The 26,919-nt window shown below is 47.7% G+C and overlaps 1 protein-coding gene across 1 annotated transcript in view; it reads left to right on the plus strand.

Moving 5' to 3' along the window:
* Positions 1 to 26,919, plus strand: part of WDR36 (WD repeat domain 36) — a 260,444-nt gene that overhangs the window by 188,124 nt on the left and 45,401 nt on the right. The window contains exons 15-16 of the mRNA XM_063964112.1: positions 5,823 to 5,931; positions 6,041 to 6,120. Coding sequence (XP_063820182.1) covers positions 5,823 to 5,931; positions 6,041 to 6,120 — 189 coding nt within the window. The remainder of the gene's footprint in view (positions 1 to 5,822; positions 5,932 to 6,040; positions 6,121 to 26,919) is intronic.

Here is a 26,919-nt window from a genome sequence, read left to right on the forward strand (position 1 = left end):
AATATGGAGGCTCTCCTGTATAAAGTTGAGGCCTTGTTTGGAGATGGGCTGGATGCTTTAGTTTCTGCGGCTACCGCGGGTAAGTCGACATTCTTGCCTAATGCTCCTGCGCCGGCGAAAAAGACACATCACTCTCAGATGCAGTCCTTTCGGCCCAATAAATACAAAAAGGGTGAAGGATCTCCTTTCTTTGCGGGTAAAGGAAGGGGAAAAGGAAAAAAGTCCACAGCGTCTCCAGATCCCGGAGCAGAAATCAACCTCTGCTTCTGCCAAATCTTCAGCATGACGCTGGGGCTCCCTTGTGGGATTTCGCTCAGGTGGGGGCACGTCTGAAACTATTTAGTCAGTTCTGGGTTCAATCTGGCCTGGACCCGTGGGTCGTACAAATTGTGTCCCACGGGTACAAACTGGAGTTTCAAGACATTCCTCGATGCTGATTTTTCAAATCGACCTTACCAGCTTCTATCCCAGACAGGGAAGTGGTGCCAGCAGCAATACAAGAATTGTGTCAGTATCAAGTCATTGTCCTGATTCCCTTGTTACAACAAGGATAAGGGTTCTATTTAAGCCTATTCGTAGTTCCGAAGGCGGACGGCTCAGTGAGACTGTTCTAAACCTGAAAACTCTGAATCTCTACCTGCAAAGGTTCAAGTTCAAGATGGAATCTCTGAGGGCAGTGATTTTCAGTCTGGAGGAGGGGGACTTCATGGTGTCAGTGGACATAAAAGATGCCTACTTACATGTTCCCATTTATCCTGCACATCAAGCTTATCTGAGATTCGCAATACAGAATTGTCATTACCAATTTCAGATGTTGCCGTTCGGACTCTCCACAGCACTGAGGGTGTTCACCAAGGTGATGGCGGAAATGATGGGCCTCCTTCGACAGCAAGGAGTCAATATAATTCCTTACCTGGACAATCTCCTGATAAAAGCGAGGTCAAGAGAAAGGTTGGTGCAGAACATTGCACTCTCCTTGACAATACTTAAACAACACGGTTGGATCATAAATTTTCCAAAGTCACAGTTGGAACCGCCAACGAGATTGTCCTTTCTGGGGATGATACTGGACACAGAGGTGCAAATTCTGAAACCAACAAGAGTATCGATTCATCAATGCATTTGGTTGTTGGGAAAGATGGTAGCGGCCTACAAGGCCATGCAGTTTGGCCGATTCCATGCCAGAGTATTCCAGTGGGACCTGTTGGACAAGTGGTCCGGATCCCATCTATACATGCATCAGAGGATAATCCTGTGATCCAAAGCCAGAATTTCGCTCCTGTGGTGGCTACACAGTTCTCACCTACTAGAGGGACGCAGGTTCGGGATTCAGGACTGGGTCCTAGTAACCACGGATGCAAGTCTCCGAGGCTGGGGAGCAGTCACACAGGGGGAAAGCTTCCAAGGAAGATGGTCAAGTCAAGAAACTGTCTTCACATTAACGTTCTTGAGTTGAGAGCCATTTACAATGGCCTTCTACAAGCGGGGCATCTTCTTCAAGATCAACCTGTACATATCCAGTCGGACAATGTAACTGCAGTCGCGTACATAAACCGTCAGGGCGGAACGAAAAGCAGAGCGGCAATGGCAGAGGTGACAAAGATTTTCCTCTGGGCAGAAAGACATGCAAGAGCTCTGTCGGCAATTTTCATTCCGGGAGTGGACAACTGGGAAGCAGACTTCCTCAGCAGACATGATCTCCATCCAGGAGAATGGGGCCTCCACCAAGAAGTCTTCGCAGAGGTGACAAGTCTTTTGGGGGGTTCCTCAAGTAGACATGATGGCATCTCGTCTCAACAAGAAGCTTCAGAGATATTGTTCCAGATTGAGAGACCCTCAAGCAATAGCAGTGGATGCACTAGTGACCCAGTGGGTGTTTCGGTCGGTATATGTCTTCCCTCCACTTCCACTCATACCGAAAGTTCTCAAGATCATAAGAACAGGGGTTTGAGCGATCCTCATTGTCTCAGACTGGCCAAGGAGTGCTTGGTATCCAGATCTTCAGGAGTTGCTCATAGAAGATCCTCGGCCTCTTCCTCTTCGCGAGAACCTGCTGCAGCAGGGGCCGTGCGTCTATCAAGACTTACCGTGGCTACATTTGACGGCATGGCTGTTGAGCGCCGGATCCTAGCCCGGAAGGGTATTCCCAAAGAAGTCATTCCCACTCTTATTCGGGCCAGGAAAGGAGTAACGTCTAGACATTACCACCGTATGTGGGGGAAATATGTGTCTTGGTGTGAAACCAAGAAGGCTCCAACGGAAGAGTTTCAGTTAGGGTGTTTTCTCCATTTTCTCCAGGCGGTTGTGGATGCGGGCCTTCGATTGGGTTCAATCAAGGTCCAGATTTCGGCCTTGTCCGTTTTCTTTCAGAAACAATTGGCCTCCCTTCCAGAAGGGGTGTAGTATGGTATGCCGGCGGTCGGGCTCCCGGCGACCAGCATACCGGCGCCGGGAGCCCGACCGCCGGCATACCGACAGTGTGGTGAGCGCAAATGAGCCCCTTGCGGGCTCGCTGCGCTCGCCACGCTGCGGACACGGTCGCTATTTTATTCTCCCTCCAGGGGGGTCGTGGACCCCCACGAGGGAAAATAAGTGTCGTATGCCAGCTGTCAAGATTCCGGCGCCGGTATACTGTGCGCCGGGATCCCGACAGCCGGCATACTGAAGACCACCCTTCCAGAAGTTCAGACATTCGTGAAAGGGGTTCTGCACATCCAACCTCCATTTGTGCCTCCTGTGGCACCATGAGATCTTAATGTGGTGTTGCAGTTCCTTCAATCGGATTGGTTTGAACCTCTCCAGGAGATAGAGTTCAAGTTTCTCACTTGGAAAGTGGTCATTCTGTTGGCCTTGGCAACCGCAAGGAGGGTGTCTGAGTTAGGGGCCTTGTCTCACAAGAGCCCTTACTTGATTTTCCATGAAGATAGGGCGGAGTTACGAACTCGTCAGCAATTTCTTCCAAAGGTGGTTTCTTCTTTCCATATAAACCAACCTATTGTGGTGCCAGTGGCTACTGACACCTTCGCTGCTTCAAAGTCTCTGGATGTGGTCAGGGCTTTGAGAATTTATGTCGCTAGAACAGCTCGGATACGGAAAACAGAGGCTCTGTTTGTCCTTTATGCTCCCAACAAGATTGGGTGTCCTGCTTCTAAGCAGACTATTACGCACTGGATCAGAGGTACGATTCAGCGCGCTCATTCCACGGCAGGATTGCCGATACCGAATTCGGTGACTGCCCATTCTACTAGAAAGGTGGGCTCATCCTGGGCGGCTGCCTGGGGTGTCTCGGCATTACAACTTTGCCGAGCAGCTACTTGGCCAGGGACAAACACGTTTGCTAACTTTTACAAGTTTGACACCTTGGCCGATGAGGATCTAAAGTTTGGTCAATTGGTGCTGCAGGGACATCCGCACTCTCCCGTCCGTACTGGAGCTTTGGTATAACCCCATGGTACTGAAGTGGACCCCAGCATCCTCTAGGACGTATGAGAAAACAGGATTTTAATACCTACCGGTAAATCCTTTTCTCCTTGTCAGTGGAGGATGCTGGGCGCCCAGTGCGTACTTTTACCTGCAGTTGTTAATTTGTTGAAAATGTTTTCAGCACGTTTGCTGTTATGTTTCATGCCTGTTGGTATGTGGTTTGTGGAATGCCATGTTGTGCGGCATGGTTGAAGTGTGAGCTGGTATGAGTCTCACCATTAACTTAAAAGTAAATCCTTTTCTCGAAATGTCCGTCTCCCTGGGCACAGTTCCTATGCTGGCGTCTGGAGGAGGGGCATAGAGGGAGGAGCCAGTTCACACTCTGAAAAAGTCTTAAAGTGCCCATGGCTCCTGCTGAACTGTCTATACCCCTTGGTACTGAAGTGGACCCCAGCATCCTCTACGGACTAGGATAAAAGGATTTACCGGTAGGTATTAAAATCCTGTTTTTAGTATCACCTGAATGTATTAAAGGGCATCTGGAGCAGTTTTCATGAAAAACTGCTCCAAACCCTTTAATTGACATTTTTTTAGAAAGCCACATCGCATTCCCCGTACTTATAATGGGAAATGTGATATGGCCAAATTTACTGAGGAAAAAACAAAAAGGAAAAAATAGCGCAGTGTTCCCTGTGTTCTCGCCATCTCAGGCTGACGAGATCACAGGGCAGCACTGCAATGTGCACCCTTTTGCCCAGCTTTCTCTGCCGTGGCGCATGCACAGAAGGCCATCGGGGTATTTTTTTTATAAAAAAACATCCTGATGGTGCTGTGAAGAGGCATTGCAGGGACATATGATAATTGATACATCCATGCGATGTACTCAATTATTGCAGTGCGAGTTTGGGCGAGTTGATCACCTGTCATCCACATCATTAGATGCGGATGGTGATAAATAGACCTCCAAGTCTTGTGTTTGGCCTGCAAGAAAAAGAAAGTCCTATATGCAATTTTGATAGATGTATTAGAAAAAAACAATAAAGTATAATCAAAGAGATGTCAAGTATTGAGAAGTAAACAACTTTAATAGTGTGAGCTGGGAGCTGTGTTATTCCCCCTCATATATCACAGTGCCATCCCCTCTCTAGAATACATATCAGTGTGGGGTAGTAAAATGTGTCGCTTCCACCCCCCCTCTGTCCCTCCAGACCAGCCACATGACCCCTTGTATTCCCTCTTGCTCCTTGTGTCTCCTCCAGCCACAAGCCCTCTGTGTCTCCAACCCCTGTCCCTGACTCCTCAAATCTACCTTCTTCGTTGTTTTTCTATCCAGATTCCAGAAGAATCCGCCTGCAATTAGGGCAGCTGGGTACACAGGGCAGTTGGGAATACACACACATACAGGGCGTGACCGCTTCAGTGGTAGTGGCGCCGAGCAGGTGCGATGTACGGTAGAGCTTTGCAAAGACAGCCGGGCTTGCGCAGCATTTCCCGCGTGGACATTTCCCCATTGCTATCACTATCTTCTCGTGCATGTGCAGAACAGTGAATGTTGCCTTTTCGGAGCTAAGCTCTTATTACGGCAAATGGGCCAACAGTAACTCATTTAGCGGTGGCAGGCTGCATTCCATTGTTTTAATAAACAAATTAAAAAAAATGTTAACTTGGTCCGCAAAAGTATGCATTGTGGGCCACATGCGGCCCACGGGCTGTGAGTTTGACTCGTCTGGTCTAAAGGTTCCTTATGATCTGTTTATGATTAGCTTTGTTAAATCTTTGCTATTGTAGCCTGAAATGTATCTACAGATGTGTTATCATACTTCTTGCCACACAGAATATAGGCATGCCGCACATCATTTTAATCGGCATAAGCTGCTTGTGAGTCCTATTCACATATTGATGCAAATAAGATGCATTTTAACGTAAAAGGAAGCACACAAAAAAGCTCAGCACTATCGAGTCACGCCACAGCATGGCCTGCAGCAAGGGTGTATGTGAACATGCTTATGGCTTTAGGGCTCTGTCTTCATGGTGAGAAATGGTATGGGGTGTGTAGGGTAGCATAGGTTGTATTTTGGGAACGGGATGCCATTTCTATTTGTGGCCTTTAGAAAAGAAAAGTGAATCACCCATTGCAGCACAGTAACAATTATGTTCAATTGAAAGTGTGTAGGTGGCAAGGCATCGCGTAGGCAGTGATGCAAGTGCCATGGTTTAATGTGTTTTTTTTTTTTTTTTTAATTTACAAAAGTGAAATAACTATCCACTTAAATTATTATCCAGTTTTTATACTGTATGAAAAAAATAAATCAAAGCATCACTTATGTTTAAACTTGTCAGATTCCACATAACTTGGAACCAGGCATTCCATGTTTCATAAGTGATTTGTGTGTTGGCAGTGGTATGTTGGCAGTAGCACTGGATGACTTCAGCACTAACATTTTTGATATTGAAACTCGGAAACTTGTGAGACGGTTCCCAGGGCACAATGGAAAGATAAATGACATGGTGAGTGATTATGAGTACATTACCCTTATTAACTGTAGAAAAAAAACTGCTTGGGTTACCTTCCTTTTCATCCTAATTGTATTTTGTTACATTTTTCCTTTTTTCAAAGACTTACAGCCCTGACGGACGGTGGCTGTTGACTGCATCTATGGATTGTACTGTTAAAGTATGGGATTTACCATCTGGATGGTAAGACTGCTGTAAAGTAACACACTTTCCACAAAAATGATTAGGGTATAAAAATGGTTGGTTAGACCCATGCCAAATGTGTTTTGGTAATGCCAATATGCAGTCTATGCAGCCTTGCACAAAATATCCTTCATTCATGCAATGATCAATCTGACTTTATACCAGTGGAGTTTTGCTCTTAATATTATTATTTTCTTCTTTTCTTTTACTGCTTTCTAATATGAAGCTGTTTCTATTGATTCTGCCTAGCCGAGCAGGGCAATACATCACATAAACAATAAAGTCTTAGGGGGGGTGTATCCAATTAGATGCAGTAAAACCATTGTGTTTTTTTCGCACTTTGTCCGATGTTTCACCGCTAACTTTTTTACAGGCTATCCAATTACACCACCCGTAACGCATGAAAGCACACTGGATCAGTGAAACCTGTGTTTTTGCCGGGCGCAGCGAAAACTTGGCTGCTTTTGAGGTTTTGGTTTCGTCTGCCTGAGGCAGGTGAAACAAAATTCCCAATAATCTGCGTCTCGGGACTAATTGGATAGCCCCCGGCTAAACAATTACAATTACTTAGGAAACCGCCTTAAGTTAGAATGAAAATCTTATATATTACATTAAGACTCGGAAGAATATTTAATGTAAGTAGAGAGATGACCAGCCTCTGGTGTGCAATGGATATATAGTGTTCATTCTAGCATCCTGCACCTAATCAGTGAGGAGGGCATATTTTAATTTTGATGGGTAAAATTTTAGACTTGCTGTATCGCTACAGCTACTGTGTAGCTATGGCGATACGTCACATATAACATTTTGCACCCAATAATTAATATTTGCCCTCCTCACTGATTAGGTACATGGTGCTAGAATGAACACTATTCCTATACAATGGAGCCACCTTGAATTAAAGTATCCTCTGTTCCTACAATGGAGTTCCTCAGGCCGAACATATGTGGAGCCAAAACATTCTAACCACTTCTATGTGAAGCGCATTACATTGACTATCTTGTAACAAAGGTGCTTGTTAAGGTCAGGGATATATTAGACTGTGAACTGAGATTATGTGCTAGTAGTCCATGTTCTAAATGCAAAAGATATTAACAGGTGTAAAAACCTGAATAACTTCGGTTAGCATTTCTGCAATGGTAAAGCCTGTGAGATGCTCATGGTCAGCTGTGGTAAGTACCTACCAACAGTGGTCCCAAGAGGGGAAAACCACAAACTGCTGTTAAGGTGATGAATGTTAATGTGTCACGAGACATTGGTCCCTGCTGCATATGAGACGTTTAGTTGCAGGCCAGTTAGAGTGCCCATGTTTACCCTGTCCACTGTCAAAGCAGCAACATTCATCTGGATGTTACCCCCATCTTTTTTTTTACTTCTTTATGGACTGGGTACAATCGTTTTCATGGCAACTGTATTCTCTCATGGAAGTGGCCTCCTGCAGCAGGATTATGCTCCCTACCACACTGCATGGATTGTTGAAGACACATAAGTTAAGGGTGTTGCCAAAATGTTTCTAGCATCCATAAGGGATATTGGGGGAAACTAGTATCATAGGTACTTTAAATTTCTTCAACTGGGTTTGCTGGCTCTTCCCCTCTATGTCTCCTCCCACAGGCAGTTTAGAAAAAAGGGGGGGGGGGGGGGGGGCAGTCACCGGCCTTGCGAGGTGCAGAGCTGCTTCCCCGCTGCAGGACCACAGTCCTGAGGGGCTGTTTGTTCAACTGGGCACTGCGCCTTGGGTGTCACAGCTGCAGCACGCCGCACACCCCTAATGCTGCCTGAAGGTGACATCGGTGGTGAGTACAAACAGGAAAGTGCGGCTGACCACGGGCGTACGGAACCCTCCCTGGGGGGTCCAGCTAGGATCCCCAGTGTGGACACTGGCACAAAACTGCTTAACGAAGCACAGGTTTTACGCTTATTTGGAGACTTTGCCAGTATAAATAAGATGTACAGCTCCGGCACCATTAGAGGGAGCTTCCTCAGAGCAGGACCAGCTGCGTTTTCGCGCCTTCCTCTGCTTACAGCAGCCATCTTCAGCACACACTCAGCGCTTCCTGCCTCACAGACACGCTGGAAACTGGTACAGGGTGTATTTAGTAGGGTTTACTGTGATTTACAGAGCTGACAGTCTCACTGGGGCTGTGCAGCTCGGGGTGTGCTAGTATCCCCTCTCTGTGTCTCCTCTCACATACAGTAGGGCAGGCTTGCATTATAACTGTCTGTGTGTATGTGTTTGTACTTACTGTGAAATATGAGTAAGCACAAGCTGTGCAGTATATGTCGCACCAGATTCTCTCCATTATATAATGAGCAATGCAATCTTGTGAGCAATGCAGTCAATCTTCACAAATTAGTGAAGAGGTTGGGAGAGAGGGTCCAGAGCCCCACCAGTTAGGGTCTCTTAAGACTATGATGTCAGATATGTCATCCCAGCTCACTGCTAATGTGCAGAAAACTCAGCTACTGCAACAGGCTGTTGCAGATTTAGCTGCTAGGGCTTATGCACATTCCCCCCCACCCCCCACCACCCACCCCCCTCTCATGCAGGTCCCCAGAAGCGTGGTTTACCTGCTCTGTTATGTGATACAAGATGATGGGGTTGACCTGGATCCCATTAGTGGAGATCTCGATCCCACTCGGGGCATTGTACCCCTCATTTTGGCTATTAGGGATGTGTTTAAAGCTCCCTTTGGAGGACACTGCACAACAGCAGTTGTTTTTCTTTGTACAAAGTAAGCCCAATGTCACTTTCCCGGATTCTACAGAGTTAGATGGCTTAGTCAAACAGGCCTGGAAAAATCCAGACAAAAAATTCCAAGGGTCCAAAAAGTTTTCCCCAATATCCCTTATGGACTACGAGAAACGGATTCACCGGTAGGTATTAAAATCCTATTTTACCAGATTTCAAAGATGGTTACTTCTTGGTAAAAGATACCACAGACTCTTATAGGTCAGAGCTGCTCGGGAGGCACAGGAAGGAGCAATTGCATATTAGTCAGGTGCTCAGAATGTTTGGGCTCAACAGTGTTTGTTAAATTACTAGTAAAAGTATCGAAGCGAGAGAAGCCTTCTGCTGTGAGTGAGCGGACATGTCCTGTGCAACTCCGCAGGCGTCAGGCATTACTTCCATTCTTTTTTTTTTTTTTTTTCAGAAAATGTGTTAAGGGCCCTACACACTGGCCGTTGGTAGCGATATTACCGATGGTTGATATTTTCACCAACGATTTATAGCCTACACACTGGACGATATCGATGACCAATTTGGACGATATGAGAGTACAGACATCGATATCATCCAAATTGACTGGCATGTTTTAACGATGATCATTCAACGATGAACGATTGTGGGCACGCTCATCGTTGTACCATACATACTGAAAGATATGAATGATTTTTCTCTGGCTGGGTCCACAGGATTATCCACAGGATAACATTGGGATATTGTCGAGCGACAGCGAAAATGTCACCAACAGGGTCACGAGCTTTCTGGCCTCCCAGGATGCATTGGGGCCTCCACTATATAGTCCTGCCCACTGACTCAGTCAGATCAGTTTTTTGCTTTTGTGCGGCAGGAAGCCGCATGGTCACAGGGCTGCTGTGAGAGCAGCCTCAAGCTTTTATTATTTTATTTTTATAGACTTACTATATTGTTTTTTTTGAGCGACTTATCTTAACAGGGTCTTAAACGCATTCTAGAAAGAGTCGCTCCAACAACTCCCCACCGGGTCGCAACAACGCTTACCTTCGGGTATCAGTGCTGTCTCGACGGGCGTCTGTGTCGGATGTTCTAGCAGGTCCAGCAGACGTAACCAGGCTGTGGCCGGAGCATGGGGAGACGGTGAGTCTATGGACTTCCTCTTACTAGAGGGGTCAGGACACAGCTACACTGATTTTGGTGGAGACTACAAACAGTGTGTTGATGTGCCGAACATCTAGAGTGCGACAGCGCTACGCTCCGGGGATCATAGGCGCCAGGACTAGGTAGAGGCCGCGATCCTGGGAGTTTAAGTCAACAGGGGGATTCAGACGCTCTCCTGGCCGTCCCTCCTCCGAGTTCATGGCCAGTTCCCGCGTGTCTCTCGTTTCATGAACTGAATGACCTCACTTCCGGCTCAGACGCTACCACGAGGGTACTCGGTCGCAGCTTAGACGCTGCGGTTGTGTACACTGGAGATAAACCCACCAGACCGAGTCGCAGGCCTTAGCGTCTGCATACACGTGGAAGTCGCTCAGCGTCCGTGTCCGGGTTAGCGTCCGTGTCCGTTATCAGTTATCAAGAGCGGCAGTGTACACCAGTAGCGTCTGAATCCACTCAGCGTCTTACGAGCGTATTTGCTTGGATATGGAAGTGTGGTGAGTCTCCCTGTATCCCGCTCTCCAGAGGAAGGGTATACAGTACTAAAAATTCTCTCTACTTCTTAGTATGCATTGTTAATTTCTCTAACGTCCTAAGTGGATGCTGGGACTCCGTAAGGACCATGGGGAATAGCGGCTCCGCAGGAGACTGGGCACAACTAAAGAAAGCTTTAGGACTACCTGGTGTGCACTGGCTCCTCCCACTATGACCCTCCTCCAGACCTCAGTTAGAATCTTGTGCCCGGCTGAGCTGGATGCACACTAGGGACTCTCCTGAGCTCCTAGAAAGAAAGTATAATTTTAGGTTTTTTATTTTACAGTGAGATCTGCTGGCAACAGACTCAATGCTACGAGGGACTAAGGGGAGAAGAAGCGAACCTACCTGCTTGCAGCTAGCTTGGGCTTCTTAGGCTACTGGACACCATTAGCTCCAGAGGGATCGAACACAGGACCCGACCTCGATCGTTCGGTCCCGGAGCCGCGCCGTCGTCCCCTTACAGAGTCCGGAAAATCGCCGGCAGAAGACTTCGGTCTTCAACAAGGTAGCGCACAGCACTGCAGCTGTGCGCCATTGCTCCTCATGCACACCTCACACTCCGGTCACTGATGGGTGCAGGGCGCTGGGGGGGGCGCCCTGGGCAGCAATATTAACACCTTGGCTGGCTAAATATCACAATATATAGTCCCAGAGGCTATATATGTGAAAAATACCCCTGCCAGAATTCCTCAAAAAAGCGGGAGAAGTCCGCCGAAAAAGGGGCGGGGCTATCTCCCTCAGCACACTGGCGCCATTTTTCCCTCGCAGCTCCGCTGGAAGAATCGCTCCCAGGCTCTCCCCTGCAGTTTCAAGCAACAAAAGGGTAAAAAAGAGAGGGGGGGCACTAAATTTAGGCGCAGTATATTAATATATAGCAGCTAAGGGGAAAGCACTCAGTTATAGTGTTAATCCCTGTATTATATAGCGCTCTGGTGTGTGCTGGCATACTCTCTCTGTCTCCCCAAAGGGCTTTGTGGGGTCCTGTCCTCAGTCAGAGCATTCCCTGTGTGTGTGTGCGGTGTGTCGGTACGGCTGTGTCGACATGTTTGACGAGGAGGCTTATGTGGAGGCGGAGCAGATGCCGATAAATGTGATGTCACCCCCTGCGGGGCCGACACCTGAGTGGATGGACTTGTGGAAGGAATTACGTGAAAGTGTCAACTCCTTACATAAAAGGTTTGACGACATACCAAATATGGGACAGCCGGCTTCTCAGCTCGTGCCTGCCCAGGCGTCTCAAAGGCCATCAGGGGCTCTAAAACACCCGCTACCTCAGATGGCAGACACAGATGTCGACACGGATACTGATTCCAGTGTCGACGACGATGAGACTAATGTTACTTCCAATAGGGCCACACGTTACATGATTGAGGCAATGAAAAATGTGTTGCACATTTCTGATGTTACCCCAGGTACCACAAAAAAGGGTATTATGTTTGGGGAGAAAAAACTACCAGTGGTTTTTCCCCCATCTGAGGAATTAAATGAAGTGTGTGAAGAAGCGTGGGCTTCCCCCGATAAGAAATTGGTAATTTCTAAAAGGTTACTATTGGCGTACCCTTTCCCGCCAGAGGATAGGTCACGTTGGGAAACATCCCCTAGGGTGGATAAAGCGCTCACACGCTTGTCAAAGAAGGTGGCACTACCGTCTCCGGATACGGCCGCCCTAAAGGAGCCTGCTGATAAAAAGCAGGAGGCTATCCTGAAGTCTGTATATACACACACTGGTATTATGAGACCAGCTATTGCTTCAGCATGGATGGTGCAGTGCTGCAGCTGCGTGGTCAGATTCCCTGTCGGAAAATATTGACACCCTAGACAGGGACACTATATTGCTAACCGTAGAGCATATTAAAGACGCAGTCTTATACATGAGAGATGCACAGAGGGATATTTGCCGGCTGGCATCTAAAATAAGTGCAATGTCCATTTCTGCCAGGAGAGGGTTATGGACTCGGCAGTGGACAGGGGATGCAGATTCTAAAAGGCACATGGAAGTTTTGCCTTATAAGGGTGAGGAGTTGTTCGGGGATGGTCTCTCGGACCTAGTTTCCACAGCAACAGCTGGGAAGTCAGCATTTTTACCCCATGTTCCCTCACATCCAAAGAAAGCACCGTATTATCAGGTACAGTCCTTTCGGCCCCATAAGGGCAAGCGGGTTAAAGGGGCGTCCTTTCTGCCCAGAGGCAGAGGTAGAGGGAAAAAGCTGCAGCATACAGCCAGTTCCCAGGAGCAAAAGCCCTCCCCCGCTTTCTCTAAATCCACCGCATGACGCTGGGGCTCCACAGGCGGAGCCAGGTACGGTGGGGGCCCGTCTCAAAAACTTCAGCGATCAGTGGGCTCGCTCATGGGTGGATCCCTGGATCCTTCAAGTAGTATCTCAGGGATACAAGCTGGAATTCGAGACGTCTCCCCCCCCCCGTTTCTTCAAATCTGCCTTGCCAACAACTCCCTCAGGCAGGGAGGCAGTGTTAGAGGCAATACACAAGCTGTATTCCCAGCAGGTGATAGTCAAGGTGCCCCTCCTTCAACAAGGACGGGGTTACTATTCCACAATGTTTGTGGTACCGAAACCGGACGGTTCGGTGAGACCCATTTTAAATTTGAAATCCTTGAACACATATATAAAAAAATTCAAGTTCAAGATGGAATCGCTCAGGGCGGTTATTGCAAGCCTGGACGAGGGGGATTACATAGTATCACTGGACATCAAGGATGCTTACCTGCATGTCCCCATTTACCATCCTCACCAGGAGTACCTCAGATTTGTGGTACAGGATTGTCATTACCAATTCCAGACGTTGCCGTTCGGCCTGTCCACGGCACCAAGGGTATTTACCAAGGTAATGGCCGAAATGATGATACTCCTTCGAAAAAAGGGAGTTTTAATTATCCCGTACTTGGACGATCTCCTGATAAAGGCGAGGTCCAGGGAGCAGTTGTTGGTCGGCGTAGCACTATCTCAGGAGGTGCTACACCAGCACGGTTGGATTCTAAATATTCCAAAGTCACAGCTGGTCCCTACGACACGTCTACTGTTCCTGGGGATGGTTCTGGACACAGTCCAGAAAAAAGTGTTTCTCCCGGAGGAGAAAGCCAAGGAGCTGTCATCTCTAGTCAGAGGCCTCCTGAAACCAAAACAGGTGTCGGTGCATCACTGCACGCGAGTCCTGGGAAAGATGGTAGCTTCCTACGAAGCTATTCAATTCGGCAGGTTCCATGCAAGAACTTTTCAGTGGGACCTGTTGGACAAGTGGTCCGGATCGCATCTTCAGATGCATCGGCTGATAACCCTGTCTCCAAGGACCAGGGTGTCTCTGCTGTGGTGGCTGCAGAGTGCTCATCTTCAAGAGGGCCGCAGATTCGGCATACAGGACTGGGTCCTGGTGACCACGGATGCCAGCCTTCGAGGCTGGGGGGCAGTCACACAGGGAAGAAACTTCCAGGGACTATGGTCAAGTCAGGAGACTTCCCTACACATAAATATTCTGGAACTGAGGGCCATTTACAATGCCCTAAGTCAGGCAAACCCCTGCTTCAAAACCAGCCGGTACTGATCCAGTCAGACAACATCACGGCAGTCGCCCATGTTAACCGACAGGGCGGCACAAGAAGCAGGACGGCGATGGCAGAAGCCACAAGGATTCTCCGATGGGCGGAAAATCACGTGTTAGCACTGTCAGCAGTGTTCATTCCGGGAGTGGACAACTGGGAAGCAGACTTCCTCAGCAGGCACGACCTCCACCCGGGAGAGTGGGGACTTCATCCAGAAGTCTTCCAACTGATTGTAAACCGTTGGGAAAGGCCACAGGTGGACATGATGGCGTCCCGCCTAAACAAAAAGCTAGAAAAATATTGCGCCAGGTCAAGAGACCCTCAGGCGATAGCTGTGGACGCTCTAGTGACACCGTGGGTGTACCGGTCGGTTTATGTGTTCCCTCCTCTTCCTCTCATACCCAAGGTACTGAGGATAATAAGGAGAAGAGGAGTAAGAACTATACTCATTGTTCCGGATTGGCCAAGAAGAGCTTGGTACCCGGAACTTCAAGAAATGATCTCAGAGGACCCATGGCCTCTGCCGCTCAGACAGGACCTGCTGCAGCAGGGGCCCTGTCTGTTCCAAGACTTACCGCGGCTGCGTTTGACGGCATGGCGGTTGAACACCGGATCCTGAAGGAAAAGGGCATTCCGGAGGAAGTCATTCCTACGCTGATTAAAGCTAGGAAAGATGTGACCGCAAACCATTATCACCGCATTTGGCGAAAATATGTTGCGTGGTGTGAGGCCAGGAAGGCCCCAACGGAGGAGTTTCAGCTGGGTCGATTTCTGCACTTCCTACAGTCAGGAGTGATTATGGGCCTAAAATTGGGTTCCATTAAGGTCCAGATTTCGGCTCTGTCAATTTTCTTCCAGAAAGAACTGGCTTCATTGCCTGAAGTTCAGACATTTGTTAAGGGAGTGCTGCATATTCAGCCCCCTTTTGTGCCTCCAGTGGCACCTTGGGATCTCAACGTGGTGTTGGGTTTCCTAAAGTCACATTGGTTTGAGCCACTCAAAACCGTGGATTTGAAATATCTCACGTGGAAGGTGGTCATGCTGTTGGCCTTGGCTTCGGCCAGGCGTGTGTCAGAATTGGCGGCTTTGTCATATAAAAGCCCTTATCTGATTTTCCATATGGATAGGGCAGAATTGAGGACTCGTCCCCAGTTTCTCCCTAAGGTGGTATCAGCTTTTCATTTGAACCAACCTATTGTGGTGCCTGCGGCTACTAGGGACTTGGAGGATTCCAAGTTACTGGACGTAGTCAGGGCCTTGAAAATATATGTTTCCAGGACGGCTGGAGTCAGGAAAACTGACTCGCTATTTATCCTGTATGCACCTAACAAGATGGGTGCTCCTGCTTCGAAGCAGACTATTGCTCGCTGGATCTGTAGCACAATTCAGCTTTCGCATTCTGCGGCTGGGCTGCCGCATCCTAAATCTGTAAAAGCCCATTCCACGAGGAAGGTGGGCTCTTCTTGGGCGGCTGCCCGAGGGGTCTCGGCTCTACAACTTTGCAGAGCAGCTACTTGGTCGGGGTCAAATACATTTGCTAAATTCTACAAGTTTGACACCCTGGCTGAGGAGGACCTAGAGTTTGCCCATTCGGTGCTGCAGAGTCATCCGCACTCTCCCGCCCGTTTGGGAGCTTTGGTATAATCCCCATGGTCCTTACGGAGTCCCAGCATCCACTTAGGACGTCAGAGAAAATAAGATTTTACTCACCGGTAAATCTATTTCTCGTAGTCCGTAGTGGATGCTGGGCGCCCATCCCAAGTGCGGATTGTCTGCAATACTTGTATATAGTTATTGTTTAACAAAAGGGTTATTGTTGAGCCATCTGTTAAGAGGCTCAGTTATTGTTCATACTGTTAACTGGGTATAGTATCACGAGTTATACGGTGTGATTGGTGTGGCTGGTATGAGTCTTACCCGGGATTCAAAATCCTTCCTTATTGTGTCAGCTCTTCCGGGCACAGTATCCTAACTGAGGTCTGGAGGAGGGTCATAGTGGGAGGAGCCAGTGCACACCAGGTAGTCCTAAAGCTTTCTTTAGTTGTGCCCAGTCTCCTGCGGAGCCGCTATTCCCCATGGTCCTTACGGAGTCCCAGCATCCACTACGGACTACGAGAAATAGATTTACCGCTGAGTAAAATCTTATTTTTTAGTACCTATTGCATATGAGACCTGTGTATTACTGTGTTTTCTGCATGCTATGTTGAAAAAAGTACCAGTTTAAAAAAGAAGTACAATTTTCCTACTTATGTATAAGTTGTTATGGAGGTTGTATTCTCATATGGCAATGTCTAATGCTTTAACATGTGACTGACTGCTAATATGTGTGCTGACTTTTCTGTGTAATGTCAGTCCTGTTCTGACCCTCAAATCAGGTGCACTGTGGTCAGATTGATCTCACCTCTATATACTGACATATAGGGTGATTTTCAGTCACAAATTGTATAGTCAATAACAGGTTAATACCATGTCTGTGAGCGGCAAAAGTGATGAGAATTTATCAAGCACGCCTACAGCCCTAACATGCTTATCTTGTAAGTCAGGGGTAATTGATATGAATCAATTGGTCACTTATGAGGGTTTGTGTGCAAACTGTTTCGCTTTTCAGCGAAGTAAAAAACAGGAGTTGGTTCAACCACCAACAGAGCCACCATGGAATATGTTCGCAAAGACTCTGTCTTCAATAGCGGGCAGGTTAGCTCCGGTAGCACCACCTCAAGGGTTAGGTTACACCATGAACCCATACATGCAGCTCCCTTCCTATGGTTTGGTTCCAGTAGCCTCTACAAGCAACCAAGGGACAGGTAAGACTAAGACAGATACGTCTGTGTGGCAGACTACACAAGATGATGCATCAGATGATGATGATACAATAGATTCAACTTTGTATGATGATCAGTCGCAGAGCTTTAGTTCAGAAGATGTAGCTGAACTTATTAATGCTGTGAAGGGTGTTCTCTCGTTGGAAGAGCCAGCCAAGACGGTGTTTAAAGCTAAAGCACCTGTATTTAAACGAACAAAATCAGTGAAAGCTGAATTCCCAGCGTCAGATGAGCTGACTGAAATGATGGATGAGTCTCGGGCAGCGCCCAGTAAGAAGTATAAGATTCCTAAGAGATGGGATTCTTATTATCCATTTCCTGCTGTGGACTGTTCGAAAAGAGAAGTTCCTCCAAAAGTAGATGCACATGTTCTGCGACTCGTGCTTAAATCTGCTTTGCCATTGTCATCTACCTCATTGAATGATGTCACAGACAGAAGGGTAGAGAGCCCTTTTGAAAAATATTTTTTCTCTAGTAGGAGCAGTGGTAAGACCTGCTATGGCTTCGGCCTGGGTAGCAAAGGCAATGGGCGAATGGATAGAGGAACTAGAGAATGACATCCTTTCTCCTACTAGGGAGCAAAAGGATCGTTTTTGCCGTTTAAGACAATCTGCCCAGTATTTGGAAGTAGCAGCAATTGATGTAGGTACAGTTGCTTCTAAAGCTTCAGCCTTGACAGTAGTCACTCGCAGAGCAGTTTGGCTACGTACCTGGAAGGCAGATGCGGAGGAATTGGAAGCATTGCCTTTTGTCGGTAATATATTATTTTGAAAACCTTTATCGGATATCCTAGAATCAGAGGCTGAATCGAAAAGGTCAGATTTCCGGCTGCTTATAACCCTAAATCCAAGGGTTTAACATTTTGCTCATTTCGTTGGCAAAGCAAAAGCTAAAGAGGAGCCTAAGTAACCCCAGTTTAAATCTAGGGGTAGGAAGCAGTGGGCTAGCAAAAAGCCAGCTTCCAAACCTGAACAGAAACCGTCAGCCTGAAGAGACGGGCCTCCGCCTGGAGGATTCCAGGGTTGGGGGCCGACTCCTTCTTTTTGCACACATATGGCAACAGTCAACAGCAGATGCTTGGGTGCAGAAGGTAGTATCTCAGCGGTATGGGTTCCCATTCAGGAGGCAGCCTCCTCAAATATTTTTTAGCACCAGCCTGTCTTGTATAGAGTTGAAGGCCAATGCCCTGCAAGAAGCAGTCCAAAAATTACTGCAGTCAGGTGTGATTGTCCCAGTACCTCCATTACAAAGGGGACAGGGGTTTTACTCCAATCTATTTCTATTCCAGAAACCAGATGGGTCATACCGACCAATCCTCAATCTGAAAATGTTGAACAAATACATATGGATCCCGAAGTTCCACATGGAGACGCTACGCTCCATAATGTTGGCTATGGAACCGGGAGATTACATGGTATCTCTGGATGTACGGGATGCTTACCTACATGTGCCTATAACACTGTCACATCAGTGTTACCTCAGGTTTGCCATCCTCCAGGAACATTTCCAGTTCCAAGCTCTGCCTTTCGGGCTAGCTACAGCACCCAGGGTGTTTACCAAGATCATGGTGGTTATGGCAGCTTGTCTACGCAAACAGGGGATAAGAATATTCCCATACCTGGACGACCTGTTAATCTTGGCACAGTCGCAAGATTTACTGTTGAGCCATCTTCAACAGACGATAGTTTGTTTACAGAGACACGGGTGGCTCATAAATTGGGAAAAGTCGTCCCTGAATCCGTCGCAGCGGATGGTTCATTTGGGGGCCATATTGGATTCAGACCTAAAGAAAGTTCTCTTACCAGAGAAAAAGATAGTCAAGGTGCAGGTCATGGCTCAGGAAGCGTTGCAAGCCCAGACAATGTCAGTCCATGCAGCAATGTGACTGTTGGGTCTGATGGTATCAACCTTCGACATGGTGGAATATGCGCAGTTCCACTCCAGACCATGGCCAGTATTTACTAAGAATCCGAGTTTGTCCGATTTGTGGTTTTTTTTTTTTCTAAATCCCAATCTGGGAATTCACTAAGCACCAATCTCGGCAGTGTTTGGACTATTCGTAATGGTTTGAATGACAACGTTCAGAAATACGAATGAATAGACCATCGGTCAAACGCGGCTGTTATTTCATAGAATACGGGCATTCACTATTCATTCGTATTTGGGTGTTCGTTTCTGAGTGCTCAAGTGCGGGTCTGGTTTTTTTTCCGATTCGTTAAAAAAAGCAGCAATAAAATAGACCTGCTTTTTCCAGTCGAGTTTGGATAACCATGCACTGATCAGTGAGATCTGTGCATGGTTATCTATGGGAAAGGGTCTGTTTAGTGTAAAATCTGAAAAAAAAATTGCGTGGGGTCCCCCCCTCCTAAGCATAACCAGCCTCGGCTCTTTGAGCCGGTCCTGGTTGAAAAAATATGGGGAATAAAATGACAGGGGTTCCCCCATATTTAATCAACCAGCACCGGGCTCTGCGCCTGGTCCTGGTTCCAAAAATACGGGGGACAAAAAGCGTAGTGGTCCCCCGTATTTTTTAAACCAGCACCGGGCTCCACTAGCCAGGAACATAATGCCACAGCCGGGGGACACTTTTATACTGGTCCCTGCGGCCCTGGCATTACATACCCAACTAGTCACCCCTGGCCGGGGGTAAAGGCCGAGGCTGCCCCCCCCCCGACATCCAAGGGCGGCGGATGGGGGGCGGATAACCTTGTGAGAGATTGTGAATATTGTTTTTAGTAGCGTTACTACAAGTCCCAGCAAGCCTCCCCCACAAGCTGGTACTTGGAGAACCACAAGTACCAGCATGCGGTGGAAAACCGGGCCCACTGGCACCTGTAGTACTACTACTAAAAAATACCCCAATAAAAACAGGACACACACACACCCTGACAGTACAACTTTATTACAACATACACACATACTTACCTATGTTCCCACGAGGCTCGGTCCTCTTCTCCATGTAGAATCCTAGGGGTACCTGTGAAAAAAATTATACTCACATAATCCAGTGTACCTTCTGTTCTTTGTATAATACACGTACTAGGCAAAATAATAAAACGGAAACCCGACCACGCACTGAAAGGGGCCCCATGTTTACACATGGGAGCCCTTTCCCCGACTGCCAGGACCCCCCCTGACTCCTGTCAAAGAGGGTCCCTTCAGCCAATCAGGGAGCGCCACGTCGTGGCACTCTCCTGATTGGCTGTGTGCTCCTGTAGTGTCTGACAGGCAGCACACGGCACAGATACAATGTAGCGCCTATGCGCTCCATTGTAGCCAATGGTGGGAACTTTGCGGTCAGCGGTGAGGTTACTTTCGGTCAACCGCTGACTGCAAAGTTCCCACCATTGGCTACAATGGAGCGCATAGGCGCTACATTGTATCTGTGCCGTGTGCTGCCTGACAGACACTACAGGAGCACACAGCCAATCAGGAGAGTACCACGACGTGGCGCTTCCTGATTGGCTGAAGGGACCCTCTTTGACAGCAGTCAGGGGGGGTCCTGGCAGTCGGGGAAAGGGGTCCCATGTGAAAACATGGGACCCCTTTCAGTGCATGGTCGGGTTTCCGTTTTTTTTTTTTTTTGCCAAGTACGTGGATTACAAAAAAAAAAAAGAACAGGACACACTGGCTTTAGGTGAGTAACATTTTATTTTCAGGTATCCCGGATTCGACTTGGAGACGCCGACAGAGGAAGACGTGGCCAGAGTCGGCGTGTCAACATAGGTAAGTATGTGTGTGTCGGAATGAATGTAATAAAGTTGTACTTTCACGGTGTGTGTGTCCTGTTTTTATTTGGGTTTTTTTTTTTGCAGTAGAACTACAGGTACCAGCGGGCCCATTTCCCCCCGCATGCTGGTACTTGTGGTTCTCCAAGTACCGGCTTGCGGGAGAGGCTTGCTGGGACTCATAGTTCTTCTGCAAAAAACAATATTCTTACATTCTCAACAAGGCTATCAGCCCCCCATCCGCAGCCCTTGGATGAGGGGGACAGCCTCAGCTTCACCCCTGGCCCTTGGGTGGCTGGGGGGGGGGACACCCCTTGATTGAAGGGGTCCCCACTCCTCCAGGGTACCCCGGCCAGGGGTGACTAGTTGGGTATTTAATGCCATGGCCGCAGGGCGCTGTATAAAAGTGACCCCCGGCTGTGGCATTATCTGTCCAGCTAGTGGAGCCCGGTGCTGGTACAAAAAATACGGGGGACCCCTACTCTTTTTGTCCCCCGTATTTTTTGCACCAGAACCAGGCGCAGAGCCCAGTGCTGGTTGATGAAATATGGGGGAACCGCTGTCATTTTTCCCCCATATTTTTTCAACCAGGACCGGCTCAGAGAGCCCGAGGCTGGTTATGCTTAGGAGGGGGGACCCCACGCAATTTTTTAGATTTAAAATCAATTAAAACTCATTTTTAAGGTACACAATGAAGCCCTGCACGGATCGCACAGATCCGGCCGGGATTCCTTGTGTTTTGACAGGCAGTGTTTTACTAATCACTCCCGTAAAATACTGCCTGACATTACGAATCATATCGACATCGGAAAAAACGATTGTGCAAAACTCGGCAGCTTAGTGAATGACCGTATCAGGATTCAAAAAGTTGCAGTAAAATGCACCCGATACCATTCGAGTTCAAACACCCTTAAAAACGGCAAAAACACGAATATTAGTAAATAAACCCCCGTGTCAGCACCTTATTCTGACCCAAATGGAACGGAAATCATCAGACGATAAAGAAGCAGATGATAAAGATTCCAGTAAATGTAAAAAGGTCTCTAGCGTGGTGGCTACAGTCAGACCATTTAAACAAGGGGAGACCCATTTGGATAAAAGAGTGGCAAGTCCTGACAACAGATGCCAGCCTGCAAGGCTGGTGGGCGGTACTCGGAAGCCTATGGTTCCAGGGAAAATGGACCGCAAGGGAAAGTCGCCTGCCGATAAATCTGTTGGAGATAAGAGCCGTTTACTTGGCTTTAGTTCAGGCAAAGGACAATCTACAAGGAAGACCAGTCCAGATCCGTTCAGACAATGCGACAGCAATAGCATACCTCAATCATCAACGAGGAACTCACAGCAAGAGATTGATGGAGGAAGTAACTCCCATTCTAAAATGGGCAGAACTCCATCTCCCGGCATTGTCAGCAGTATTTGTCCCGGGTGTACTAAATTGGGAAGCGGATTTTCTCAGTCGGCACACCATTCAAGAAACCGAATGGGCACTACACCCAGAAGTGTTTCAGACACTGGTGAAGAGATGGGGTCTACTGGAGATAGACCTTATGGCGTCTCGTCTAAACAACAAAGTTCCGAGGTACGGATCGAGAACAAGGGACCCAGGAGCGGTCCTGGTAGACGCACTGTCGGTAGAATGAAGGTTTCAGCTGGCATATCTGTTACCTCCAATATCTCTGTTACCCAGAGTAGTGAGAAAGATAAAACAGGCAAAGGGAGCAATCATTCTAATAGCTCCAGCTTGGCCAAGAAGGCATTGGTACACAGATCTGTTGATAATGTCCGTGGAAGCACCGATACTGCTCCTTCAACGTCCAGATCTGCTAATGCAGGGTCCTGGTTGTCACAGTCATCTGGATCGCCTATCTTTGACGGCGTGGCTGTTGAAACCTCTATCCTAGAGGCTAAAGGATTTTCGAAACAAGTAATCCAAACTATGCTTAGAGCAAGAAAGCTTTCTTCGGCCCGTGTGTATCATAGAATATGGCAAACCTATATTCACTGGTGTACTGGAAAAAATGTCAATCCGAGATCTTTTAAAGTAGCTAGGATTTGGGATTTCCTTCAGGCAGGATTGGATAAAGGTTTGAAAGTTGCTTCCTTGAGGGTTCAAGTATCAGCGTTAACTGTATGGTTTCAGAAAAAGATTGCTGATTTACAGGATGTACGTACGTTTTTTCAAGGAGTAGTACATATTCAACCTCCATTTGTTCCTCCTGCAGCTCCCTGGGATTTGAATTTAGTTCTTAAATTTCTCCAGGGTCCTCTGTTTGAACCACTTGAGAGAGCAGATCTTAAGTGGTTAACGGTTAAAGTTCTTTTTTTACTGGCAATGGCGTCAGCCAGAAGCGTGTCAGATTTAGGAGCATTATCATGTAAGTCTCCTTTCCTAAGTTTTTTTCCAGACAGAGTAGTTCTCAGAACGAGATCTAGCTATCTTCCAAAGGTGGTATCAAAGTTTCACCTGAATGAAGAGATTGTAGTCCCAGCTTTTCAGGTATCGGGACTTTCTGCGGGAGAAGCGTCGCTGGACGTGGTCCGGGCTTTAAGAATCTACATAGATCGTACTAGTGCCATCAGGAAAACAGATTTTCTCTTCATCCTCTACGGATTCCATAGAAGGGGATGGCCTGCTAGTAAACAGACTCTGGCGAGATGGCTCCGAATGGTAATATCAGAAGCTTATTCTCATGCGAATCTCCCTATTCCAGCTAATGTCTCTGCACACTCTACACGTAAGGTAGGTCCTTCTTGGGCAGCACAACAGGGTGCTTCAGCAGAACAGATATGTAAGGCAGCCACATGGTCTTCCATAAACACATTCATTAGACATTATGCCTTGGATACTTTTGCCTCTCATGACGCAGACTTTGGGCGAAAGGTCCTCCTGTGCAATCAGGAGCGTCCCCACCACTAAAATGGCTTTGGGAATCCCAATGTTATCCTGTGGATAATCCTGTGGACCCAGCCAGAGAAATATACGTTATGGTAAGAACTTACCGTTGGTAACGTGATTTCTCTTATGTCCACAGGGATCCCACCCTGACGCATCTGATTTGAGGATCTAGACAATCACTAAAACCTCTTCCTTCTTGTATGGAAGGGTGTGCATGTGTGTTCTTATGGCCTAAACAGGTCTCTGCCTGATGTTCCTGCCTAAAATCGCTGTGGAAAGAACTGATCTGACTGAGTCAGTGGGCGGGACTATATAGTAGAGGCCCCTGGGAGGCCAGAAAGCTTGTGACCGTGTTGGTGCCATTTTCGCTGTCGCTACACAATATCCCAATGTTATCCTGTGGATACCTGTGAACATAAGAGAAATCACGTTATCAACGGTAAGTTCTTACCATAACGTATATTTCTCTTACGTCCTAGAGGATACTGGGAATCCATTTAGTACCATGGGAGTATAGACGGGTCCACTAGGAGCCTTGGGCACTTTAAGAATTTGATAGTGTGCGCTGGCTCCTCCCTCTATGCCCCTCCTACCAGACTCAGTTTAGAAAATGTGCCCGGAGGAGCCGGTCACGTCGCATAGAAACTCATGAACAGTTTTCTGCATTTATTTTCTCTGTTATTTTCAGGCAGGACCGGATGGCACCAGCCTGCCTGCTTCGTGGGACGGAGGGGAAGGGGGGTGGGGTGGGGGGGGGGGGGGTGGGGGGAAGGAAGGAACCCAACCTCTTGAGGGGTTAATGGACACTAGCTCCTGAGGGAACTATTCGCACGCCGCCACCCCTAACAGAGCCAGAAGAAAGAAGAGTGGTGAGTACTAAGCCGGTGTCCCGGTTAGCGGGTCGCTGGCCATTATGGCGGCATGAGGGTACAGAGACGCACGGCTTCTACGTGGGCGGCGGAGTCTCGGGACTCAGTACACAGTGCTGATGCACCGCTTCTGAGGGAGTGAACGAAGTCTAAGTACACTACAGGTGTACACAGTACCTAGGCTGGCATTACAGACTGACTCCATTTTAAGCATAAAAATTACCTCAGCCAGTATAAAAAAGCGGAAAGACCGCGCACCATTGTAGGGGTGGGGCTTCACTATGAGCGGATCCAGCAGCTCAACAGTGCCATTTTTCCTCTACAGTGGACACAGACGCTGACTGACAGGAACACGCAGCTTCTCCGGAGAGACTCCAGATTACCTCAGCGGTACCAGGGGTTCATAGCAGGGTGGCGCTTACTAGTGTACTAAGTCCCCAATCTGGCATTAGCAGTAAGAGCGCTGTGTGCTGGCTCCAGGCTATCTCTGTGTCGCTCTTGAAGGGCTCTTTGTGGGTTTATTGTGCTTTTAACCTGATCCTGTGTGTGTGTGTTCTGTCACTGTTATAGTATGTCAGACAAAGAGTGTTTTTGTAAGGCACAGTGTTTCTCTTCTCCAGGGGGTTCACTGCAGTGTACTCAATGCAGTGCACCCTCCCAGGCTAGCGGGGCAGAACCAGCTTGGCTGGATTCCATTAGGGGAATGATCTCCAATATTTCCACTAAATTGTCCCGCAATATGAGAGAGACTTAAGACAATCGACAACACAGTTTATGAATAGAGACGTAGTACCCAAACCAGCGTCTCAGTGCCCTTCCATTTGTCCGCAAAAGCGTCCTTTTGCCCATATCCTGCAGTCTGACTCTGATGATGAGGGGTCAGACCTGGAGGAGGGGGAGGTGAATGCAGAGGTGGGGGAGGCTACTCTGTCACAGGAAATAGAGGCTCTCATAGAAGCTATTAGAGAGGTTTTGCATATCCCAGATAAGGTAACAGAGGAGACTGAGGAATCTTATTTTAATGTTAAAAAGAAATCCGCTTTTCCTGTATCAAAGGAACAACATACCCTGTTTTAAGAACCGTGGGTTAATCCTGATAGAAAATTTCAAATCCCTAAAAGGTTATCATCTTTTCCTTCTGAGGATCGGAAAACATGGGAAAATCCACTGATAGTGGATGCATCAGTATCCAGGCTGTCACGGAAAATTGTATTGCCTGTCCCTGGTGCAGCCTCCCTGAAAGACACGGCTGATCGTAGAGTTGAGAATACACTCAAATCTTTGTATACAGCTGCCGGGATGGCACAGAGACCCACTATAGCATGTGGGTAGATTACTAAGGCCACCGCAAAATGGTCGGGTAACCTAATTGAGGGGTTAGGTACCTTGCCTATAGAGGAGATTATTTTACTCCTGCAACATATACATGACTCCGCAAATTTTATGGTGGAAACCATAAAAGAAATAGGCTTGCTTAATGCATGCACCACTGTTATGGCAGTGTCAGCACACAGAGGCTTATGGCTATGCCAGTGGACTTCCGACGCGGACTCCAGGAAAGATGTGGAAAGCCTAGCATTCACAGGAGAGGCCTTATTTGAAGATGAACTAGACAAATGGATCTCCAAAGCTACTGTGGGTAAGTCCATGTATCTTCCTTCTGCAGCTCCCACAGCCAGGAAGGCTTACACGGGACCTAATCTACAGTCCTTTCAGACTGTCAAGTTCAAAGGCAAAACCAAAGGTTCTTCTACAGCCACCAGAGGCGCTAGAGGTAAACCACGAAAACCAGCAACTGCAGGTTCACTGGAACAGAGCTCAAGTTCTTCTTCAAAGCCTTCAGCATAACGGTGGACTGCGATCCCTTGAAGACCGGCAGGTGGGAGCCCGACTAAAACTTTCAGTGACATCTGGACAACATCATGCCAGGATCCCTGGGTCATAGATATTATTTCCCAGGACTGGAGTTTCAGGAGCTCCCACCTCACAGATTCTTCAAATCAGGCTTACCAGTCTCACAGGAAGCAAGTATAACCTTACAGGACGCCATTCCGACTCAGGTCATTTTTCCAGTTCCACCTCACGTGCCACGTGCAAAATAGGGAATATTATTCTAACCTGTTTGTAGTACCGAAACCGGACGGTTCGGTAAGGCCGATTTTGAACCTCAAGTCCTTGAACCCGTACTTACGAGTGTTCAAATTCAAGATGGAGTCTCTGAGAGCTGTGTTCTCAGGTCTGGAGGAGGGGGGAATTCCTAGTGGATATCAAGGATGCGTAGCTTCACATTCCGATCTGACCGCCTCATCAGCCGTATCTACGGTTTGCACTGCAGGACTGTCACTACCAATTCCAGGCCCTGCCATTTGGTCTCTCCATGGCACAGAGAGTGTTCACCAAGGTGATGGCAGAGATGATGTTTCTACTCCGCAAACAGGGAGTGAACATAATTCCATACCTGGAGGATCTTCTGATAAAGGCACCATCCAGGGAGTGGTTGATGGACAGTATTCGACTCTCAACCACACACTA

Source organism: Pseudophryne corroboree, chromosome 1 (genome assembly GCF_028390025.1).
Source record: "Pseudophryne corroboree isolate aPseCor3 chromosome 1, aPseCor3.hap2, whole genome shotgun sequence".
Lineage (NCBI taxonomy): Eukaryota > Metazoa > Chordata > Amphibia > Anura > Myobatrachidae > Pseudophryne > Pseudophryne corroboree.